The 24,269-nt window shown below is 39.0% G+C and overlaps 1 protein-coding gene and 1 long non-coding RNA gene across 7 annotated transcripts in view; one reads left to right on the top strand and one right to left on the bottom strand.

Moving 5' to 3' along the window:
* Positions 1-24,269, top strand: part of LOC129763484 (uncharacterized) — a 72,769-nt gene that overhangs the window by 27,661 nt on the left and 20,839 nt on the right. The gene's annotated exons all lie outside the window — the stretch shown is intronic.
* The window catches only part of LOC129763426 (integrin alpha-PS1), a 108,591-nt gene continuing 90,963 nt past the window's right edge, over positions 6,642-24,269 (bottom strand). For all 6 annotated transcript variants that reach the window (XM_055762492.1, XM_055762528.1, XM_055762515.1 and 3 more), the window contains 5 exons: positions 24,023-24,264; positions 23,842-23,944; positions 8,588-8,714; positions 8,016-8,521; positions 6,642-7,957 (listed from right to left, as the gene is read on the bottom strand). In XM_055762492.1, the coding sequence (XP_055618467.1) occupies positions 7,742-7,957; positions 8,016-8,521; positions 8,588-8,714; positions 23,842-23,944; positions 24,023-24,264 (1,194 nt within the window). In that variant the 3' untranslated portion in view covers positions 6,642-7,741. The remainder of the gene's footprint in view (positions 7,958-8,015; positions 8,522-8,587; positions 8,715-23,841; positions 23,945-24,022; positions 24,265-24,269) is intronic.

Here is a 24,269-nt window from a genome sequence, read left to right as displayed (position 1 = left end):
CCGTGACGACTCGTTTGTTTGGGACCAAGCAGATAGCAGGTTAGTCTTTCAGTGGTAAGGCACACGAAGCGCACCAGCCGCAGGATAGGTGAAGAAGCCACATCGCTATCGACCGGGAACTTTGCGTGAAATTCATCGCTATCGGAAGTCGGCCGAATTGCTGATCCGCAAGCTACCTTTGCAGCTTTTGGTTCGTGGAATTGCTCAGGACTTCAAAACCGACTTGCGCTTCCAAAGTTCCGCGGTTATGACGCTGCAGGAGGCTTATTCGAAGATACAAATTTGTGTGCTATCCACGCAAAACGCGTCACATCATGCCCAAGGACATTCAGCTGGCCCATCGAATCCAAGGAGAGGGTGCTATATTAGCTTAGCATATAATCAACGGCCCTTTTCAGGGCTCCAAATTTGATGGATTAGAGTTCAGAAAAGTTTTTTGCAGGCCAAACTGAAATGAGAATTTTCGTTTGGATGCCATACAGCATCGAGAAAATTCCGGAAAGATCTAATTGTTGCTGAAAAATAATCTGCCAGTTCCCTGGGAATTGAAGAATACATCCATGCGAAAGAGTTTATTTTAATGTTTTCTAATTATATGGCGAACACAGTGACCAAATACATTTGATTTCGTAATTTTTCAATCAAGTGTAATTACTGGAAAGCTTCTGAAGATTATTCTTTCCCATCAGTAGGATATTTTCGTATCCAATAATGGATGCATAACATGAAAAACGGAAAATGTTTCGTATCGCCAAAATTATATAATTTTCAATCGATTATTGCTCAGTCGCCGAAATTTTCATACTCAGAGAGTTCATTCTCCTCTAGTTTGCCTTCCAAATTGCCATCGTAAACCACACCTTCTCTCGATTCAATCACGCACGAAAAGCATACTGAAATGATATTCTGGTGGTGAAACCCATTCATTTTTCGTGAGGCGTCGTGCACAAATTACGTAACGCGATAAGGGGGGAGGGGTTAGATGTTGCGTTACTTTCTGTTTATTAGAGATAGGAAATTGCGTTACGAAAGGGGGGGAGGTTCAAAATCCGGATTTTTACGTTACGTAATTTGTGCACGACGCCTGAGGACATCGACAAGACAACATCGTTACTGAACGAGCTGAACGGCGAGGGATCGAGGTATTCATTACCTGGCTTGACCTGACCTTAAATGCAATCAGTTTGTTTTAACTGTGAGGGAGCGCAGAAAAGCCGATCGATCAGAAGGAGAAGAGAAGGTGACCAAGAGAGTATCAGCATCGAAATACGGTTCCTCGGGAAGACATAGAAGCAGCCGCCACACACATACACATACACGCGCGCAACTCTTTTCGTTTTCTGGTTATCGAGGGGAAACCTGGAAAGAAATGATCGTTGCTGAAAAATAATCTGCCAGTTCCCCTTGGAATTGAAAATTACATTCAAGCGAGTTTATTTTAATGTTTTCTATCCATATAATACTGCGACCACATACATTTGGTTTTGTGATTTGTCAATCAAGTGCAGTTAACAGGAAAGCTTCTGAAGATTATTCTTCAGAACAAGGTTTTTTGTATCCAATATTGGATGCATAAAACCTTGAGTCTTCAAAGTAACACTCTCGTTTTTGAAGTCACCCAAATATTTATTTATTCATTCATTCAGGATGGATTTAGATTCAACTTCAAACAAATGATCTCTAAATCAACGATAGTCCTACGTCACCCTTGCGGTTATACCATAGATATAACCCACTTCCTGTTTTTCACCAGCCTTAGCCTTCACCAACTGCTTAATTGGAATGCCCGCTCACTGGCGGCAAAAAAGTTGGTAATAAACGAATCTCTACAAACAAACGGAAACTCACCTCAATCCTACAATCAGCTTTAGCCTGCCACATCATGCCGTCTACCGTCTCGATCGAGTTGGCGCTGCAAAAGGTGGTGTTGCTATTGCTATCCGGAAAGGGCTCTAATTCAAAGCGCTGCCCGAATTTCGTCTGTCATGTGACATCAATGCCCGCTACACTACGTGGGGAAACATCCAGACACACCAACATACTACTCACCGGCTGGTGTAGGCTCCACACTCGACATTTGTCTTACCAACATCGCTAACGAGTGTTTCAAGCCTATTGCGGTCACTGACCTGTCATCCGACAACCTGCCGGTAGTCTTTGAGATGAAACAAAACATTATTCAAAAACTGCTACATTGTATGAGAAATTATCATCGTGCGAACTGGCCCCAACTCCAGCGGTACGTAGATGATCGTATCGGCGAGAAAACCCTCTTGGAAACAAAGGAGGACATCGACCAGGTGCTGCAAGCATTCTCGGGCTACATCGGCGAGGCGGAAAACCGGTTCATCTCATCGGTTACGGTAACGTGTAAGTTCACACCTCTTGATCTAGAAACCAAACGAATAGTGTCCCTCAGGAATTGTGTCAGGCGTCAATATCAGAGGACGAGGAATTTACATATAAAAGTGCTATACAAAAATTGAACAGAATTATTGCTATTAGAGAGCAAAATTTGAAAAATAAGCAGTTCACGGATCAAAACACTATCATCAACTTATGAGGAGTGATCGTACGAATAGTAGAAGCAGCTTACAAGTATTATGAGTGATTTGAAGAGCTTAAACGAGCAGTATATTCTGCGTAGAACGAGATACACACTCCAACATGGCGCAGCTTGGTCAAAACCACCTCGAATGGGTTATTTGAACTGATTGAGAATTAAAGATGACCTACGAATTAGAAACTTATTGTAGTTCATGTGAAATTGACGTTAATTTTGTAAAGGAGTGAGAGTTTTTCCATCTAGTTCTATAGTTATGAAACACTGGAATTTTAGTTTTCTGAATGTTTAGCGCCTGAACACAACAATAAAGTTCAAATGAAGATAGTTATTATATCCTACAGTATATACTTCAATTCAACCTTCTTACATATCTCTGGAAACTCAGAAAAAATGAGTGGTTCTATAGTTATGAAACGCAGTGTCGGCCACATCAACATTGTACTGAGGAACCTCGGACCCAAATCATACGCTCTCTTGGTGAGCACCTTCAATCGCTACCTGGAACTCGGATATTTTCCATCCGTCTGGAAGGTGTCCATTCTTAAACCGCGTAACCGTCCGATTAGCCTACTTTCGTCGGTCAGCAAGCTGTTTGAGAGAGTAGTGTACACCAGACTTCTCCGGCACACAGAGGAAAGCAACTTTCTACTCGACGAACAGAAGATAGTACACCCACTCCAAAAGGTAGTCAACATGGTCTAGCGATCGAAGGAGCTATCTAAAACCACCGTCATGGCACTAATGGACATTGAGAAGGCATTCGATAATGTATGGCATGACGGCATTTAAGCTCCAGAGATTCAACTTCCCAGTCTACCTGGTGAAAACGATCCAAAATTATCTCCGTGGAAGATCATCTAGAGTCTACATTGATGGGGCACTCTCTGAGCCATACCCAATTGCAGCTGGTGTCCCCCAAGGGAATATTCTGGGTTCTCTACTGTACAACCTGTACACTTCGGACATTCCTCCTCTACCCGGAGGCGGCAATCTATCGATGTTTGCCGATGATTCGGCTATTACCTACAATGGACGTGCCATCAATGCTCTCGTAGCTGAACTCCAAACTGGTCACAATGAATACACCCATACCTCGTTCTACGGCCGCTCGTTATACGGCATTTCGCCGAACAAAGTTGGAACCGATCCGATAGAATTTGTATGCATTTGTATGAGAATAATTGATTAGTTATACGACTTTTTTCTTAGTGACCAAGGAACGTATCTAGGCCGTAAAGCGAGGTATGGGTGTACGTCAAATATCTTAACACCTGGAAGATCCGAGTGAACGCGGCAAAAACTCAAAAAAATTGTATTTCCACATCGCAACACGGAACGACTGTAGCCGACGAGGAAGGTAAAAATATTGGTAAGCGAGATCGAGTGGTCGTCCGAGGCTCGCTACCTTGGTGTAATTCTCGATACCCAACTCATCTTCCGTTCACACGTGAACGATCGTGTAAACAAAGCCATAATCATGCTCCGTAACCTCTATCCGATCATCGCCAGGCGGGTGTGTACCACGAACATGTACCAGTACATGCTGGCAATATTCAAGCAAGTGGTGTAGCCGATGCTACAATACGGCTCCCCGGTCTGTAGGGGGTGCACCAGTTCACACCTCAATAAGCTTCAGGTAATCCAAAACCGTTTTCTGAACATAATTCTCAAACTTCCGTGGCACACGAGAACCACTGAACGCCACCGCCTAACGTGTTTTGACCCAATAACGACTAGAATCCAGCAGTTACAACAACAACATATAAACAGAGTTCGACAGTCGGAATGACAAAACATCAGGGACCTTTATCCCTAAAAACATTGTAAATATATGTATATAGTAGATTTAGAGTGTGTATCTGTTATAGTTTGAATATTTAATCTAACTAAACCTATTATTAGTTAGATTAAATGTTCAAACTATAACAGCTCAGAAACAACTGACAAAATGGTATACCAACCTCCTGAGAAAAATTTGAACTAATTATTATAGCAAAATTGAATCAAAATATGAATCACCAATGTGGAATCTCCTACACTGTAAAATCAAAAACGAAATAAAATAAATTAATTTGAATGTAAAAAAAGGAGCTCAGTGTATATTGCTGAATTGGCAGCGATACACTGGGCGCTGGACAGCGTCGCCTCACGACCTGTTGAACACTATTACGTTGTAACGGATAGTCTTAGCTCTGTCGAAGCTATCCGTTCAGTGAGGCCGGAAAAGCACTCGCCGTACTTCCTTGAGAGAATACGAGAAATTTTGAGTGCTTTATCCAGACGCTGTTATGTCATTACCTTTGTCTGGGTCCCTTCACATTGCTCAATTCTGGGTAATGAGAGGGCTGACTCATTAGCAAAGGTAGGTGCATTTGAAGGCGATATTCATCAGCGTCAAATCGCCTTCAATGAATTTTATTCTTTAGTCCGCAAAATACCATAGTTAACTGGCAACGCAAATGGAACGAAGATGAATTGGGCCGGTGGCTCCACTCGATTATCCCTAAGGTTAGCCTCAAACCATGGTTCAAAAGTCTGGACTTGAGTCGGGACTTTATTCGCACCTTCTCCCGACTCATGTCTAATCACTGTTCGTTAGATGCGCTACTCTTTCGTATTAATCTTGCCGACAACAATCTTTGTGTTTGTGGCCAAGGTTACCACGACATCGAGCACGTTGTTTGGTCGAGCGAGCTGTATCTTGTCGCCAGATCGAATTTAGAAGACACCCTTCGGGCCCGAGGAAGGCAGCCCATGGTGCCGGTGAGAGACGTGTTGGCTCGGTTAGACCTTGATTACATGTCCCAAATATATGTATTCCTTAAAGCTATCGATCTTCGTGTGTGATTGTCCTTATACCCTTAGTTTTTCCTTTTCCTTTTCCTTTGTGAGAGATCGGATCCCTTCTTAAGAATAAGATGAAATGTAAATACATATTAGATATAAGATAGGTTTAAGAATTGAGTGTGATGAGTGTGATTGAGAGTGTGATTGAGAGTGTGAGTGTGATCATTGTCAACATATCCTCATATCCCCTCCTTTTCCTGAAGAAAATATGTCACCCTTCTAAACTCGAGTTGACCGCGAGTAATCGGTTTCCTATATTATTAACATTAGAATTAAGGAAAAATGTATATATACTAGTAACAATACAGTAAGGAGTTCGGCTCCTTTAAACCTATGTAACTGAGCCTGTAAAAATAAACGATTTAAAGAAAAAAAGGAAATCCACTTTGTTATAATTGAACAACGATTGAAGCATAGCTTCGCTGTTGTGGCGAAGCTAACTTCGTTCATCATGAAAGTGCTGATGAACGGTGTCACCAAGAGCCTGTTTGTGCACCTTAGGCCAGGAATTCATCGGGAGCAGAGTGATGCCACTGAAAAGGCGATCAAGAAAGTAACAGCATCGAAAATTGGTTCCGCTTGAGGCATCGGAGCAGCCGCCACACACTCGCACATTTACTTGCACAACTCTTTTCGTTTGGTGGCTATCCAGCATCGAGAAGAATCCGGGAAAAAGTTATCGTTGCTACAGAATAATCTGCCAGTTTACCTTGGAATTGAAAACTACATTCAAGCGAAAGAGTTTATATAAATGTTTTCTATTCATATAATAATGCGACCAAATGATCGTTGTGATCATTGCTGCAAAATAATCTGCCAGTTTACCTTGGAATTGAAAATTACATACAAGCTAAAAAGTTTTTTAATGTTTTCTATTCATATAATACTGCGACCAAATGTATTTCGTTTTGAGATTTTTCGATCAAGTGCAATTAAAAGGAAAGCTTCTGAAGGTTGTTCTTTCCCATCAGTAGAATATTTTCGTATCTAATATTGAATGCATAAAACCTTGTGCCTCCAACGTAACGCTCTCGTTTTCGAAGTCCCCCAAATATTCTCTTATTCATTCATTCAGAGTAGATTCAGATTCAGCTTCAAACAAATGATCACTAAATCAACGATAGTCCTACGTCAACCTTGCGGTTATACCACAGACATAACCAACTTCCTGTTTTTCCACAATAAACTTTCTGGATGTGATATACGGGTTGAGCATTTTAACTGTGTGTATAATTATTTTATTCCTAGATTGTTGTAATCATAAATTTACAAATAATCTTACATCAAAAACCGTCTAAGAAACATTGAACGATATTTTCCTACAATGTACAACAAAATGTAATTCAGTTATAAATAACTACAATGAAATTTATTGCTAACTCTTACACGTGTATAGTACCAAGACACTTAAAACAGAGCACATAAAAACGCTTCATATTCTTCCCAAATCTATGCTGACACTGAAATTCGTTTGACATTACAATATGTTAACAGTCATTGTAATAATGTTACAGTCATCATAGTGTATATTAATGGCACTTTGAAAAGGCAAGATTTTTTATTTATTTATTTCTGTGATTATCAAACCAACTGGATACCGACTGCTGATCTATAATACTATCTTCGAGACATTTTTCGTGTTTTATTCCCCCTCTTCATGACGAATTCTATATTGCGCTAACCTGTTTTCTATCAACTACAATTTGAATCCTATTCTAGCAGTTAGTTGTGAAGTACCTGTTGACTTCACGGAAGAACTGAACTGGACCGGGCAAAGTTCCTGTAATGCACCTTTAAAGTAACTTTTTTTTCTCAATGTTTAGATGTGGTAATTTGAAATGAAGCTTTCCTCGATTAAGTATGAGAAAAATGTAGGCAGTATTTTGCGTTCTTCGTACTTGATTACGAAGGTTAAACCTGATTTAGGTAGATATAATTCGGATGAGTTTAAAGTGTGCATTCACGTACAACTCACGTTGGTAATTCGTGTGACAGTGGCATGACGAAATCCACTTGGGAAATTAGTTTCAGTCTTTGTGTTTCTTTTTTTTCTGACGTTCCAATTTCCTGGTTGCGAAGGTTTTCGGCTGAAGAACAATTCGCACTTACATCAATGATTAGAAGTATGATTCTTTTCAAAAAGGTGAAGACTTTCAGTTCCTGACTTGTCTCAAATAATCATTCCAGACCCAACAATTGTTTACTGGTGCTGTAGCAGCACTACAATTTCACATTACCGAACTAATGGATGGTAAAAATTTACAATCTGCATATAACTTAAAGCATATCACTTTTTAAGTATACTTCGCACGTGTTAGACCGTATTGATTAGGAGATAAATGGTTTACTTTCACTGTTTTTCTCCAAATTGCCACTCAACGTTGGATCAGGTCTTCGTCTTTTGAAGAAGCCACACTTCCAGAGGATATAAGTGAGCAGTGCCAGAGCGAGCAGACCACCAACGATGGCTATTATGATAATCCATATAGGTATAGATCCATCACCCGCTTGATCAAGCAGTTCAGGGTATGCTAGCGTTTCGACCTGAATAAATGATCATCAATCAGTATGACACATAGGTTATAAAACTGGATCCACTTACCATCACCGAGTCGAAAGCATGGTCCTGCTGCACTTCGAACACTTTGATCTTGGCAGTCGATGCTATCTTCACTAGATCCACCTTTGGATAGTCGGACACCAAAGTAGAGTTCCACAGTCTGGCAGTGACATTGATCAGCACTTGGGCCTTCGGTTGCACATCGTATATATTGCAAACGATCGAAATACATTTGGCGGTGTTTCGTTTACAGTCCATGTGCACGATGTCGGTTTGTTTGCCGTCCTTATCCGTGAGTCTTTCTGCGCGGATGACCATTGACCGATCACGTCGCACCCGATTCAAGGTTCCATCGGACGACGAGAAGGATGTTTGCTTAGCAAACGATACCCGTTCTGATTTCTCTACCGCGAATGTGAACGACTTGTTGTGTGCTCTCTGCGTGTAGCTATCCATCTGCATCAGTTCGTTCAGTATGGATGTCTTTTTCAGACCAAGTGGATTGATTGCCGAGTGGGGATCCACAACGCAATCACCTCCATTTGTTGCTGTGTAAAAATTATGTATGAATCATTTATTCTAAGGTCGTTTGATAGATGTAATGTGTGATTTACCGTCCACAGAGGGTGTATCGATGAGGTAGAGAAGCCATTTTCCTTGTGGCTTGTCATTTGCAACCTGATGTGGCCATTGAATATTAACCTGCACCTTTGGTGCCCGCCAAGGACCGTCGTTGTAAATCTAAAAATATTGTATATGATAGATGACTTCACTCATACATTGTACTAGGAATTTGCCAGAGGTGGAGTAGGTTCACATTATTGAAAAGTGTGCCTTCAAGGTAAACACAAGAACCTCATTGATCCGTTACCGCTAATAAAGGCCATTTACCAAATAGCTTGGGAGCTACTGATGACTCGTTACAATGATAGTAAACAGCTGAGAAAACGCCAAATACAATCCATGTTAAATATGCCCTCGCTTTCGAGAGAATCGTTGTCTGATCTTCATAGTCTCCTAGAAGGGTTTGTGAGAAAAGTGTCAACCTTAGACCAGATTGTGAAACCGATCGATTACAAAGGCAAAAAGCCTGAGAAGAGTTTTCATTATTATTGGAGCAGGACACGTTGAAGGAATTGACAGAGTTTTTCGAACGACGAATACGACTTCTGGAAAAAAATATCCCCAGTACCAAACAGAAGTGTTCATCAACAGGCGTATGTACGTAAACTTGAACTAACGACGATAAAGGCAAGTTTCAATAGTTCTCATGCGACCAAGGAACAATGTATCGTGTGCTCAGATCGTTGATTGTACCAATATAGTGAATTCCATCGGAGGTCAGTTGAAAATAGAGTTGAGTTATTGCTAACGTAACGTTTTTAACGGGACAATACCGTCCTTTTTGATTGTCCCGTCTTTTTATCAACTTGTACTATATTTTGAGTATAAAGAAAAAATATTTATTTCTTTGTCATTATTTTCAATAACACAATGTTGGAAAATTTTATCTTTTCTTCTGCCAGGAGCTCTACCTATGGTTTTTCATGTGCTTCGGCACAAATCTGAATGTCCTCAAGCTTGAACCCTCTTCACCCTAATGGAAAGCGATATATCATTTAGAATTTTTTTAAACCTGATTTGATTTCTTTACCTATGGTAATATAAATCATAATTCTAGGGTTTGAGGATAGCTAATCTGATTGCATCCATCTAAAGTTATAGTCGTGTATTTCGCATGTCTCGATGGTTTTATCTCGAAGCTGCAACTCATCCGGAGACATCCGGAGATGAGTTATCCTAATGTGCCCAAACCATGAAGTTCGATATGTCGAATGATGAATTTGGTTCTGGTAAGCTATTTTCGAAAAACCATGAAGTTTAATAATCCAAATAGCGGGTTTTGTGTTGTTTTAGGTTCTGGAATATATGATCCCTAAACCTGCTTCCGTCAAATGAAACTTGTAGCGTTCAATTCGGTTCAGCCGTTTCCAAGAAAATCGAGCCGCAACATTGGTTGTCTAGTCGAGAAAAAAGTTCAACTTCGTGTTTTTTTGTAAAATTGATTTTTATCACTTGTTTTGTTAGTAATTGTAACTATCTGTTGTTCAGAAAAAGATAAATTATTATTCTGTTTGATAAGTTATTAAAACACTGACGATATGAACCTACAGATGATTTTCATCGTGTCATCGTAAACAGTGCTTTTTCCGAAATCATCTCAGCGTAACTTCTATAATTCTTTCCAGAAACCTTCAAAAAGTTGGTGAGCAGAGCCGGTGGATAGCAATGACCAAACTTCGACGTTTAGTTCTGAACCAAACACAAATAAAAATAAATAATAGAAGCTAGGGGAAAAAAATTGCAGCACCGTGTAGTTTTTTTGACGTAGGACTACGTCTTTCATTTCTATACCGGGGTGTAAAATTAAAGTTTCGAAAACGAAAGCGTTACGCCGGAGACCGAGATTTTGAGCGTTAATAGCTCCTAAACAACTGAACGAAATGGTATGATAAACACTTCATTCGAAAGATAAAATGTCTACGCGTTATATACTTGTTACTTTTTGATCCAAAAACTTGTTTCAATAGTCTTAAAATTGCTTTCAAAACAGGCTATTGAAATCACCAATCGGTATATAAGCGAGCGGCGCTCGGAAATCCACTCAGTTCAAATTGAACAGCGATTGGAGCATGTTGTCGCTGTTGCGGTGAAGCTCTTTATTTATCATGAAAGCGCGGATGAACGGTGTCACCAAGAGCCTGTTTGTGCACCCTAGGCCAGAAGGGAATCTATTAGGAGGAGAGTGATGCCACAAACGGTTCCTTGGGAAGACATCGCTACACACACATACACGCGCGGCTATTAACAGGTGGTTATCGAGTTGGCATTAACCACTGGTGGGCTTCCAGTATCGAGGAAAATGTGGAAATATCTAATCGTTACTGAAAATAATCTGCCAGTTCCTCTGGGAATTTTCAAAATATATTCATGTGAAAGAGTTTAATTGAATGTTTTCTATCCATGTTACACTGTGACCAAATATGTTTCAATCAAGTGCTATTAACAGGTGGTTATCGAGTTGGCATTAACCAATGGTGGGCTTCCAGTATCGAGGAAAATGTGGAAATATCTAATCGTTACTGAAAATAATCTGCCAGTTCCTTTGGGAATTTTCAAAATATATTCATGTGAAAGAGTTTAATTGAATGTTTTCTATCCATGTAACACTGTGACCAAATACATTTGGTTTTGTGGTTTTTCAATCAATCGCAATTAACAGGATAGCTTCAGAAGATTATTCTTCCCCATCAGTAGGATATTTCCGTATCCAATATTGTATGCGCCCGCAATCGATTATTGCTCAGTCGCCGAAAGTTCCGAGCTCAGAGAGTTCATTCCCCTCTAGTTTGCCTTCCAAATTGCCATCGTAAACCACACCTTCTCTCGATTCAATCACACACAAAAAGCATACTTAAGCGATATTCTGGTGGTGAGACACATTCATTTTTCGTGAGGACATCGACAAGACAACATCGTTGCCTAACGTGCTGGAGGAGGTGGACGGCGAAGGATCGACACATACACGCGCAGAACTCTTTCCGTTAGGATGCCATTCAGCATCGAGAAAGTTCCGGAAAGATCTAATCATTGCTGGAAAATAATCTGCCAGTTCCTTTGGGAATTTTCAAAATATATTCATGTGAAAGAGTTTAATTGAATGTTTTCTATCCATGTAACACTGTGACCAAATATGTTTCAATCAAGTGCTATTAACAGGTGGTTATCGAGTTGGTATTAACCACTGGTGGGCTTCCAGTATCGAGGAAAATGTGGAAATAACTAATCGTTACTGAAAATAATCTGCCAGTTCCTCTGGGAATTTTCAAAATATATTCATGTGAAAGAGTTTAATTGAATGTTTTCTATCCATGTAACACTGTGACCAAATATGTTTCAATCAAGTGCTATTAACAGGTGTTTATCGAGTTGGCATTAACCACTGGTGGGCTTCCAGTATCGAGGAAAATGTGGAAATATCTAATCGTTACTGAAAATAATCTGCCAGTTCCTTTGGGAATTTTCAAAATATATTCATGTGAAAGAATTTAATTGAATGTTTTCTATCCATGTAACACTGTGACCAAATATGTTTCAATCAAGTGCTATTAACAGGTGGTTATCGAGTTGGCATTAACCACTGGTGGGCTTCCAGTATCGAGGAAAATTTGGAAATAACTAATCGTTACTGAAAATAATCTGCCAGTTCCTCTGGGAATTTTCAAAATATATTCATGTGAAAGAATTTAATTGAATGTTTTCTATCCATGTAACACTGTGACCAAATATGTTTCAATCAAGTGCTATTAACAGGTGGTTATCGAGTTGGCATTAACCACTGGTGGGCTTCCAGTATCGAGGAAAATTTGGAAATAACTAATCGTTACTGAAAATAATCTGCCAGTTCCTCTGGGAATTTTCAAAATATATTCATGTGAAAGAGTTTAATTGAATGTTTTCTATCCATGTAACACTGTGACCAAATATGTTCCAATCAAGTGCTATTAACAGGTGGTTATCGAGTTGGTATTAACCACTGGTGGGCTTCCAGTATCGAGGAAAATGTGGAAATATCTAATCGTTACTGAAAATAATCTGCCAGTTCCTTTGGGAATTTTCAAAATATATTCATGTGAAAGAGTTTAATTGAATGTTTTCTATCCATGTAACACTGTGACCAAATATGTTTCAATCAAGTGCTATTAACAGGTGGTTATCGAGTTGGCATTAACCACTGGTGGGCTTCCAGTATCGAGGAAAATTTGGAAATAACTAATCGTTACTGAAAATAATCTGCCAGTTCCTTTGGGAATTTTCAAAATATATTCATGTGAAAGAGTTTAATTGAATGTTTTCTATCCATGTAACACTGTGACCAAATATGTTTCAATCAAGTGCTATTAACAGGTGTTTATCGAGTTGGCATTAACCACTGGTGGGCTTCCAGTATCGAGGAAAATGTGGAAATATCTAATCGTTACTGAAAATAATCTGCCAGTTCCTTTGGGAATTTTCAAAATATATTCATGTGAAAGAATTTAATTGAATGTTTTCTATCCATGTAACACTGTGACCAAATATGTTTCAATCAAGTGCTATTAACAGGTGGTTATCGAGTTGGCATTAACCACTGGTGGGCTTCCAGTATCGAGGAAAATTTGGAAATAACTAATCGTTACTGAAAATAATCTGCCAGTTCCTCTGGGAATTTTCAAAATATATTCATGTGAAAGAATTTAATTGAATGTTTTCTATCCATGTAACACTGTGACCAAATATGTTTCAATCAAGTGCTATTAACAGGTGGTTATCGAGTTGGCATTAACCACTGGTGGGCTTCCAGTATCGAGGAAAATTTGGAAATAACTAATCGTTACTGAAAATAATCTGCCAGTTCCTCTGGGAATTTTCAAAATATATTCATGTGAAAGAGTTTAATTGAATGTTTTCTATCCATGTAACACTGTGACCAAATATGTTCCAATCAAGTGCTATTAACAGGTGGTTATCGAGTTGGTATTAACCACTGGTGGGCTTCCAGTATCGAGGAAAATGTGGAAATATCTAATCGTTACTGAAAATAATCTGCCAGTTCCTTTGGGAATTTTCAAAATATATTCATGTGAAAGAGTTTAATTGAATGTTTTCTATCCATGTAACACTGTGACCAAATATGTTTCAATCAAGTGCTATTAACAGGTGGTTATCGAGTTGGCATTAACCACTGGTGGGCTTCCAGTATCGAGGAAAATTTGGAAATAACTAATCGTTACTGAAAATAATCTGCCAGTTCCTTTGGGAATTTTCAAAATATATTCATGTGAAAGAGTTTAATTGAATGTTTTCTATCCATGTAACACTGTGACCAAATATGTTTCAATCAAGTGCTATTAACAGGTGGTTATCGAGTTGGCATTAACCACTGGTGGGCTTCCAGTATCGAGGAAAATGTGGAAATATCTAATCGTTACTGAAAATAATCTGCCAGTTCCTTTGGGAATTTTCAAAATATATTCATGTGAAAGAATTTAATTGAATGTTTTCTATCCATGTAACACTGTGACCAAATATGTTTCAATCAAGTGCTATTAACAGGTGGTTATCGAGTTGGCATTAACCACTGGTGGGCTTCCAGTATCGAGGAAAATTTGGAAATAACTAATCGTTACTGAAAATAATCTGCCAGTTCCTCTGGGAATTTTCAAAATATATTCATGTGAAAGAGTTTAATTGAATGTTTTCTATCCATGTAACACTGTGACCAAATATGTTCCAATCAAGTGCTATTAACAGGTGGTTATCGAGTTGGTATTAACCACTGGTGGGCTTCCAGTATCGAGGAAAATGTGGAAATATCTAATCGTTACTGAAAATAATCTGCCAGTTCCTTTGGGAATTTTCAAAATATATTCATGTGAAAGAGTTTAATTGAATGTTTTCTATCCATGTAACACTGTGACCAAATATGTTCCAATCAAGTGCTATTAACAGGTGGTTATCGAGTTGGTATTAACCACTGGTGGGCTTCCAGTATCGAGGAAAATGTGGAAATATCTAATCGTTACTGAAAATAATCTGCCAGTTCCTTTGGGAATTTTCAAAATATATTCATGTGAAAGAGTTTAATTGAATGTTTTCTATCCATGTAACACTGTGACCAAATACATTTGGTTTTGTGGTTTTTCAATCAATCGCAATCAACAGGATAGCTTCTGAAGATTATTCTTCCCCATCAGTAGGATATTTCCGTATCCAATATTGGATGCATAAAACCTTGTGCCTCCAACGTAACGCTCTCGTTTTCGAAGTTCTCCAAATATTCATTCATTCAGAATGAATTCAGATTCAACTTCATACAAATGATCTCTAAATCAACGATAGTCCTACGTCACCCTTGCGGTTATACCATAGATATAACCCACTTCCTGTTTTTAGAATTGGAATTTGGATTTAAATTTTACTCATTGTATTCGCAGAAATTTTAAAATGCTAATGAGCCTAAATAAATAAACAAATGGGATGCCTTCGCAGAAATGGTACACAGCTTTCGTCGACATAAAATCGAATGTTTGGCATTCGATATTGAAGCTTCGCTGTGAATGTTTACAAACATTTTCATACACAATTGAAGAGTTGAACAAATACACAATTGAAGAGGTAACACATGATTAAAGAAATATTTTGTCGAGATATTTTATCGAGAGGAGTATTTTTGACGGATTGCGCTCCTATTTTCTTCCAAAGAAGAAATATCCGACGCGATTAATTTGAAACCCCATGCATTAAACTACTACACAATCTGCCAGAGGTCAGTTAGTGACCTTTCAAACATTCATTGCCTTGTTGAAAAAGACTATGTATTTACCACTGACTTTTCTGTTATTTCTGATGATTGCATTAATGTTCTCAATAGTCTAGTTGATTCAATTGATTGAAAAATTGAGATAAAAATAAGAAAAAAAAATCTAGGGCTAGTTGCAAATTGTTGGGTGCAAATATCATCCAAATTCAAGGCTACCATCTCCACGTGCCGTCGATTTTTTCTGAGTTCATAAAACAGAATTCCTAATCCCACCAGACTTAAAAAACGACTTTCTCCAAGTGACTACCGGCTTTGGGGATAGCTAACAGAGGTTCATTTTGCTTGCCTCAAAGTTTTTTTTCGTTCTACATTGTTGTATATCATCAAACTTTTCATCGCCAATAACGATTTGCTTGAAAAACAGCGAGATATCGTTGCGTTTATAAAGCGCAATTATATTCAGAGATACGAAAAAATTGTTCATCGTGCTCCAATTACGCAAAAATTGGGAGTTCTATAAAATAGTAACGAGTTTTTACTTTGGTGGCGTCTTCATTTTTTATTTTGACGTAGGACTACGTCTAACCGGAAGATATAGGGGGTGAAATGGAAATCTAGGCACTGAACAAGTAGGAAAAAATGCAAGATTTGGAACGCTTATAACTCGAGCATTTCTCAATAGATCGCAAAGGTTTTTGCATCAATTGATAGGAAATATATCTACGCATCTATCATAACGAATAACATTTCATTTTTCTTGAGATAAATAATTGAATAGTTGTGAAATATCAAGCATTGTCAAAATGCACTATGTGCCCATTTTTGATTGGTCCATTTTGTGCTCCTCAAATCGTACCGACCAAAACGGGCAAACAGAGCAGCAGCGAAATAGAATGAAGCACGATTGGAAAGGAAAAAGAAAAAATGAACGAAAAATTGGTCGCAGTCTAACACATGCGTAATTCTCGAGCCAGCCAGTCAGCTTAAAAATCCCCGCTCCGCTGCCGTAACGATCATTCTTTGTGTGGACACCGACTGGACAACATCGTTGCTGGACGGGCTGGACGGCGAGGGATCGAGTGCCTTTCTCAAGGCAAGAGGGCGGAGGTGGTAGCGCTGGAGTAGAATAGAGTAGAGTTTTCAAAGGGCCTTTCTCAAGGCTAGAGACGAATGAACTGCAAAAGTTTAAAGTCTCTATAATACAATACCTTCCTTCCTTCCGTAACGATCATTCTCATTCAAACCGTACACCACATCAGTTCGCATCACAACACATCAACAAACCAACCCAAGCAGCCATATCTGGACATGGCAAAGGAGAAAAAGTGAAGGGAAAGGCAAAATCCCGCTCGAACCGTGTTTAGTTTCGGCCGCCGAAGTGATCGAGTTAGCTGGCAAAGCTGCTCGCGACGATAAGAAAAACTGCATTCGGATCAGAACACATTCGGTGGACATCAAGACAACAGGCAGTTGCAGCGAGTGGCGAGTGGCAAACGCAATCGCAAAACGGCAGCAGGTAGCAGAAGAAAAAAGTTTTTCTTTTTACTTTGGTGGCAAATCCAGAACAAGACGGCATCGAGGGCGTTCGAAATGGTTTTTTTCAAAACCACGAGTACAAAGTTTTCTAAATTGGAACCATTCCATAAAACAAGGCGCTTATCAGGGCCATTAAACCTTTCAAAAAAGAGTTTACGAAATACAGTGCTTTCTAAAATAATATCCAAAATAATAATAAAACACAAATTGATTTTTTCATAATTTGTTTGCCAGGATCTGATGAGTATGTGAATTTGGCAGTTGTTCTGAGCTTATTGATAGTTGGGGACTTTCCTGATTATTCAATTTTCACCAATTTTAAAATTGTTTCCAGAGTGAAAGTACAGTAATTTACAATTAGTTCGATATTTAGCTAATTGGACGGACATGTAATGCGACATATTTAGTTGAACATTTTTGTAAACATAGAGTTCGGGGTCCAAATTATTCGTCATTCGGTTCGGTGGACATCAAGACAGCAACAGGCAGTTGCAGCGTGTGGCAAACGCAATCGCAAAACGGCAGCAGGTAGCAGAAGAAAAAAGTTTGTTCTTTACACAATCTGCTTTGGTGGCAAATCCAGAACAAGGCGGCATCGAGGGCATTCGAAATGGTTTTTTTAAAAACCACGAGTACTAAGTTTTCTAAATTGGAACCATTCCATAAAACAAGGCGCTTTTCAGGGCCATTAAACCTTCCAAAAAAGAGTTTAGGAAATACAGTTCAATGCTTTCTAAAACATTATCCATAATTCCTGATTATTAAATTTTCATCAATTCTTAAATTGTTTCCAGATTGAAAGTACAGTAATTTACAATTAGTTCGACATTTAGCTAATTGGACGGACATGTAATGTGACTTATTTAGTTGGACATTTTTGTAAACATAGAGATCCAAATTATGACCCCACATTGAAAGTCGACACTGAACCACTGTCATCGCAAATGTTCAAATACAGGTTAAAATCGCCTCCAATGCAACACTGAGTGGCGCTTCGGCACGTCGCATTGAATGTAATTTACTGTACAACATGTCACAAAGCTGGATGGGAAGAACTTTTCCAACTGTGAAAGCTGTGGCAAGTGGCAACAAATCGCTAAACAGGAAGGTTTAGCCGAACATGATGGGAATATCGAGTGATAACAAAACAATAAACTCTTTAGATTGAAGATAATTTTGTGATCCTGAAAAGGACCCTTTTTAGCATGTGCATGTGAATGTGAATCCAACGAGCGAACAAATCGTAATGAATGTATTTTTTTGCCATCGCTCCCTTTTAACGCTCATTCGTTCGTCTCGTTGGACTCGCCTCTCTGGCTGAGTCTGCCGATTTGTCTCTATCCTGTGAGTGTGTACCGCTAGAGTATAAAACACGCGGACCCCAAAAAAATATCTTATTTTCTTTCAAACCGTAAACCCGTGTGGTTGTACGGCATCGGCATCGTGGACGTAACAAAGGAGGACAAGTTAAGGGAAAGGCAAAGTCTCGCTCGAATCGTGCAGGTCTCCAGTTCCCTGTTGGTCGCATTCACTGATTGCTCCGCAAGGGTAACTAGGCCGAACGGATTGGTGCCGGAGCACCAGTATACCTAACAGCGATTATAGAGTTTCGGCCGTCAGAGTGCTCGAGTTGGCTTGCAAAGCATCTCACGACAATCAGAAAACCCGCATCAAGAACAGAGCAGCTTCGGTTCAGCGCTCATCAAGGCAACAATTAGTTTCAGTGAGTGGCAAAGTGTTTCTCCGACACGTCGCATTAAATGTAATTTACTGAACAACATGTCACAAGCTGGATGGGAAGAAATTTTCCAACTGTGAAAGCTGTGGCGAGTGGCAAACGCAATAGCTAAACAGGAAGGTTTAACCGAACAAGATGGGAATATCGAGTGATAACAAAAACACAACACCAAAGGTTCTTTTCAGAACCATCAACATATTCATAAAGAGTAAACAGTAAACTAATCCATTTTTCAGGTAGATAGGTAGGTATTCACGTAGGAGAAGAAAATAAAACAATATATTTAAAATATATATTTAACAAAAGCTGTCCCCTTTGTATAGTCCTACGTCACTCCGGTTATGTCCCCGACATTAACCACCCGTCTTTTTATCAATTACTCTCTAAGGCGGCTCGCACACCGGAGCAATAAGCAATAAGCAATTAGCAATTTGCAATACGCAATATGCAACAGGTAACATATTTTTGTTTTGCTTCGCATACCAAAGCAATAATAACGCCTGACATTATGCAAACAATCTGCTTAATGAACGGAACTTGACAAATTATGCGCGATAAGTTGCTCTTCAACCGACACGTCGTGTTACTAGTGATATGTGTTGCTCTACAAAGGCGATAGCGATATCGTATTGCGTCGGTATGCGAGATCAACAAAAATTAAATGGACAAACCCATTGGCGATAATATTGCTTACTGTACGTTGATAGTTGCTAGTTGCTTATTGCTCCGGTCTACGAGCCGCCTAAAACGAATGAAAGTAAATCGACCGATCTCAGTTAATATGCGATATTCTCAGAATACACATTTAGGATAGACGTTTAACAATATGAAAAAAATTAGATGTTCGACTATCAGACAGTTCGACAGTTTATTGATAAATATGGCTTTTATTGTAAATGGAGAATAGATTTCTTGTATTGTTGAATACATAAGTGATTGTTTTTTAAATATTCATTTAACGTGTCCACGTGGACATTATTTAAAACCCTTACCCCCTCACCGTGGACAAGCGTGGACATTTTAGTAACCCTTACCCCCCTAAAGTTGTCCACGTAATATAAAAATATTTCTAAAGAAGCGCTAAACATATTCAATCATACCCAGCCGTTTCTTCACGAGTTGAAACAGTAATCGGATAGTTATAATTACTATTGAAACAAGTGAGAAAAAATAACTTTGCAAAAAAGCACCATGAAAAGCACCTGAATTTCAATCGAAGCAACCCCGTACCTCACTAGAATCTTCATTCAAATTTTAAGATTGCAAACTGTCTTCTTTGAATTTTCGAGAATTTGACGATTGTTTCGAGTTAAATATGATTAGCGAATGGGCGCACCTTGTTACGCAGATCTGCTTTGAGCTCACCAAGAAGTTTGATAGTTTGGCAATGACAGCTAAATTTGCGACACATCTTGACTCGCGAATCATATCCTCTTGGCCGGGGCCTGATCCTACTAGTTTCAGGAGTAACTAGTTGACACCAAGGCGCTTGTATCAGTCGTGGCAGTTTGTAGAGAGCCGCCGGCAGCAGTTCGTAAACAATACCGACAGCAATTCCAATATGGCTGAAGGTGCATTTCATATGATTGTTCCACCTGGTATATATATAGAGGCGCCTTGGTTGACACAAAACATCAAAAGAAACCGCGCCAAGGTTAGCCCAACTGACATTAGCGCATATTTCGACAATCTTGCAAAGACAGTCAGCGACATTCCGGCAGAAAATATCATTAACACGACTTGCCCGACGGTTTCATGGCGACATAGCGATATTTTTTTCAGGCTTTATTTGCATTTATTTCAAGAAGATGGTATGATTGAATGAAAAAACTCCAAAACATATGTTTTCTTCGTCTTTATTATGTTTTAACACGTTGACTGCCAAGGCAATTTTCAGAAATCTGGCCAAAAATGGCAATTTGATTTTATCACATTATTCTATTAAAAACTCAAATTCTAGTACATAGGTATCATAAAAAAAATTTTTTTGTTGCTTTTTTCATAAAAATGGTAAGTAAACATAGTACGAGATAACTCGTAGTTGGCTTCCTTAAAAAGATCGCAATCTACGAGTTATCTCGTAGTTGGCAGTCAACGTGTTAATAGTCATCTAATTCAGCCTCCTCAAAATAGAGTAATGTTTGATACTCCAACACAAATAACGAATTTTGAATTTGTCACTGTTATAAATTAAAAGTAAGCAACTGAATATAATTCATGGAAGTATAAAAAGCTATAAAATAACATAAAAAAGTATCAATCGATTGTGGTTTCATTGGAGTAAGAATCAGAACATACCTTAACTGAATACTCGAAACAAACATATTTTTTCACATTGTATGCAGTTGTTGCGTGTTTTTCGAATCTTTATCGAAGAGAAGAATGTATAACGACCTTCTAGATAATATCCAGATGATAAAGGTTCTAAAAGGGGTATAAAGTTTGCATATTTCTAATATTCTTTGTCTCTGTTTTCTTGGTAAACTAAGAATTAATGCCTTTTTTAGATGAGGCATAAAAAGATGATATAAAAGGATTTCTAGGAACTTGCTTTTCTTTTTCTTGTTTTCTTGTCCATTATTGAAAAAATATCCCCGAAACTGTTACTGTTGAAAATTACCATAAGCTGCCGATCAGTTAATAGTATACTGTTTACAATTATTCCTCAAGTGAAATTCTCTCACAAGTGTGTATATGTATGACTATCATATTTAGCGAATAACTATACGAAATTCAAACATTCATATTTTGCTTTTGAACCTATGAATCTAACGACGAATAGTTAATATATGGATCCGTTCAATCCAGTTACAAAAGGGACTGAAATCAAATAATAATAGTCCGGTAATGATCTTATGCATTATATGCATAAGATATTCCACGCCACTAACATTATTTTATTCATTTCATTCAACAATATTCTAGAATATGAAAAAAGGCACTTGTCCAAAAAAGTTACTCCCATACTCGCGTCGGTGTATCAGACCAAAGTGTTAAAGAAGTGGCACACGTCCCCTTTGTACCAACACATGCGATACGCTAAACGATGACGAACGACGAATAACGAAGCTAGAGAGAATCGCAAAGTCGTAGTGTTGATATTTTCTGAGAAATGAACGAATTATTGATTTCTCGGTCTGACAGACCAATGCGCGAGTATAGGAGTGTTAAGAAAGTCCAGTAGCACGTGGACCGCATTATGAATTATTCGAAAAGCGCTTATTCTGTGATATTTGCCGGAGATGCTGACGGGAAGATGTCGTTATCTTTCGTTGTACATGCTGCAGTGCATCCTCTTTCCTGCCTGGATAGAGGGAGGATCGAATGGAACTCGATACAATCGTACCAAATCAGGTATGGTCTTATAATTTTCTACATTAAATACAGGATATGATTTCATTTCAGGCTGGTTTGATAGGACAACATTCGAGGATTGGTTTGCCTCAGTTGCATTGACATGCTGCAAAGGTTTGCAGAATGACTATCCGAGGGTTATTATCGGTGATAATGTAAGCTCGCATCTGTCATCGAAAGTGATTCAGAGGTGCCTGGAAAATATTATCAGACTGATTTTCTTCCCTCCAAACCTGACCCACCTATATCAGCTTGTCGAATACTCTCGTGCCGATCGTGAGTTCTCCACAGCATCGTGGCGAACTTTTCTGTCGATCGATTCGGGGAGAAGAGTTCCAACTGTCGAGCATACCGGAAACTGGCGAAAGCAAGAAAGTGATTTATTTAGTTTGGTGCAAATTGTGATGGCGCTGGTAAAGATAGCGAGCAGATAGTACCGCTCGACTTTGGGAGTGGAGGGAAAAAAGCACGTGTAGAAAACGTGGCATGCGGGTTGTGAAAGAAGAAATAAGATAGAGAGAGAGAAAATAAAAAGAAAATCGTGTAGGTAGCACAAAAGAAAATAGTGGCATGTGTTAGTGAAGACCGGAAGCAGATTGCGGCCACACTACTGAAAAGGGAGCGGTAACATTCAAGGGAAGTGCGCCAATACCGGGAGTGTTCGCCGAGAAACGATCGGATACAGCGGAGTGAAGCTATAGAGTGGAGAAGTCGAAGAGGAGCTCGACATGCCATCGCGAGGAGGAAGAGCGCGGCATTTGGAGCGGTGTAGCACGCTGCGGACGGAAGAGGAGACCCGATGCCGATGGATGGGAGAGCCAAGCATACTCAAACAACGAAGGCAAGTGCACCGTTTGTATATGCTGGAGTGTGTCTGTTGATGAAAGCGTCCTGAGCGGATACATGTGTAGGTAAATGCAGCGCGCGCTTCGGTTGTATTGTTAATCTGCTGTATTTTATGAGGAAGAGTGAACGTGTTGGCACAATTTCCGGTCAAAAAAGGCCAATTACGTTACAACAGCCTTCAAAGCATCAGTAAAACTATTTTTCGGAACAGCTGGCCACTATGCTTAAGGAAGAACGTTTTGGCAAGCCAATCGATCGTATTATTCCGAAAAGGAAGCGAGTGGTACATATACAAGCAGGAGAAAGCGACACGGCAGAGAATTCAGCGCGAATTTTGATTACAAAGGAAAAACTGGATTTGGATGATCAAGAGAACCTAAAAAGAAGGAAGCGACACCGACAAAAAAGGAAGCAAAAGCTAAGCACTCGAAGGTAGCATTGAAAAGCACTGGCAATAAGAGAAATGAAGCTCTGCGTTGATTAGTAAAAATCATCTGTAGCAATTAATCATTAAATTTTGTTATTTTTGCATTTTTCGTATACGAACTGAACTAACTGAAGCGAATTAGACGAGAACAGTTTCATGTGAAAGAAACCCCTTAAGTTTAATCAGATTCGATTCACGATTCACGACTATACTTTGAGGTAGACTGAATCACGTTTTTGTATCTTCAAACCCTTGAATTAAAATTTAAATGAACGTTGGCAAAGAAATCAGTGAATTTCTATATATTTGTGTATATTACACTAGAAAATCATGAAAAAATAGATTCATCAATTCACCCCAAAGCTATGTATTGAAAATTTGCACTTAAACGCATACTAACGCTTATGGAAATTTGTCAACAAAAATTTTCAAAAAGTTCTGTAACCTTAGCACCAGTACTGGTTTTGAAAATAATTCGGTGTAAATTGAACAAAAAATTTCGGAAATATTCACATTTTTCCTGAAACTCGTGATCAATTTGCTCCCGGTTTATTGTACCAATTTTGTCCGCAGAATAATTATTCTAGCGGTGTATCAATTTTACCTGATAAATATGTTGAACTGCTGTGCCAATGTCTTCAACAGTTTCCATTGCACTTTCTCCTTTAACTTCTCCTCCATAGAATGTTTGTTCTGGATGGGCGGCACTGTTTTAAAATTTGAAAAATATATTCTAAATAAGTTTTTATGGACATTTGAGATCAACTTGAATCGGCTGTACATACCCGGAAATGCTGATCTTGGCGCGTTTGATCACATTCACCCCGAGCGTTGTGCTATGCTTGGTACCCTCGAGTAGCGTGGAAGTCGTGTTGACAAACACCTGGAAGGAGAGTTTCGACACCAGGTCGTCCACACGCTGGGGATCAAAGCGCAGCGAAAGTTTCGCCTCGGTATTTCGTCGCATCGGATTACCGAGCGAGCAATCCACCACGGTAGCATTGAACTGGGTGCATGTGTAAAGACTCTGCG

Source organism: Toxorhynchites rutilus, chromosome 1, assembly GCF_029784135.1.
Source record: "Toxorhynchites rutilus septentrionalis strain SRP chromosome 1, ASM2978413v1, whole genome shotgun sequence".
In the NCBI taxonomy this organism is placed as follows: domain Eukaryota; kingdom Metazoa; phylum Arthropoda; class Insecta; order Diptera; family Culicidae; genus Toxorhynchites; species Toxorhynchites rutilus.
Note: the sequence above shows the minus strand (reverse complement) of the source record. Positions and strands in the feature narration are given on the sequence as shown.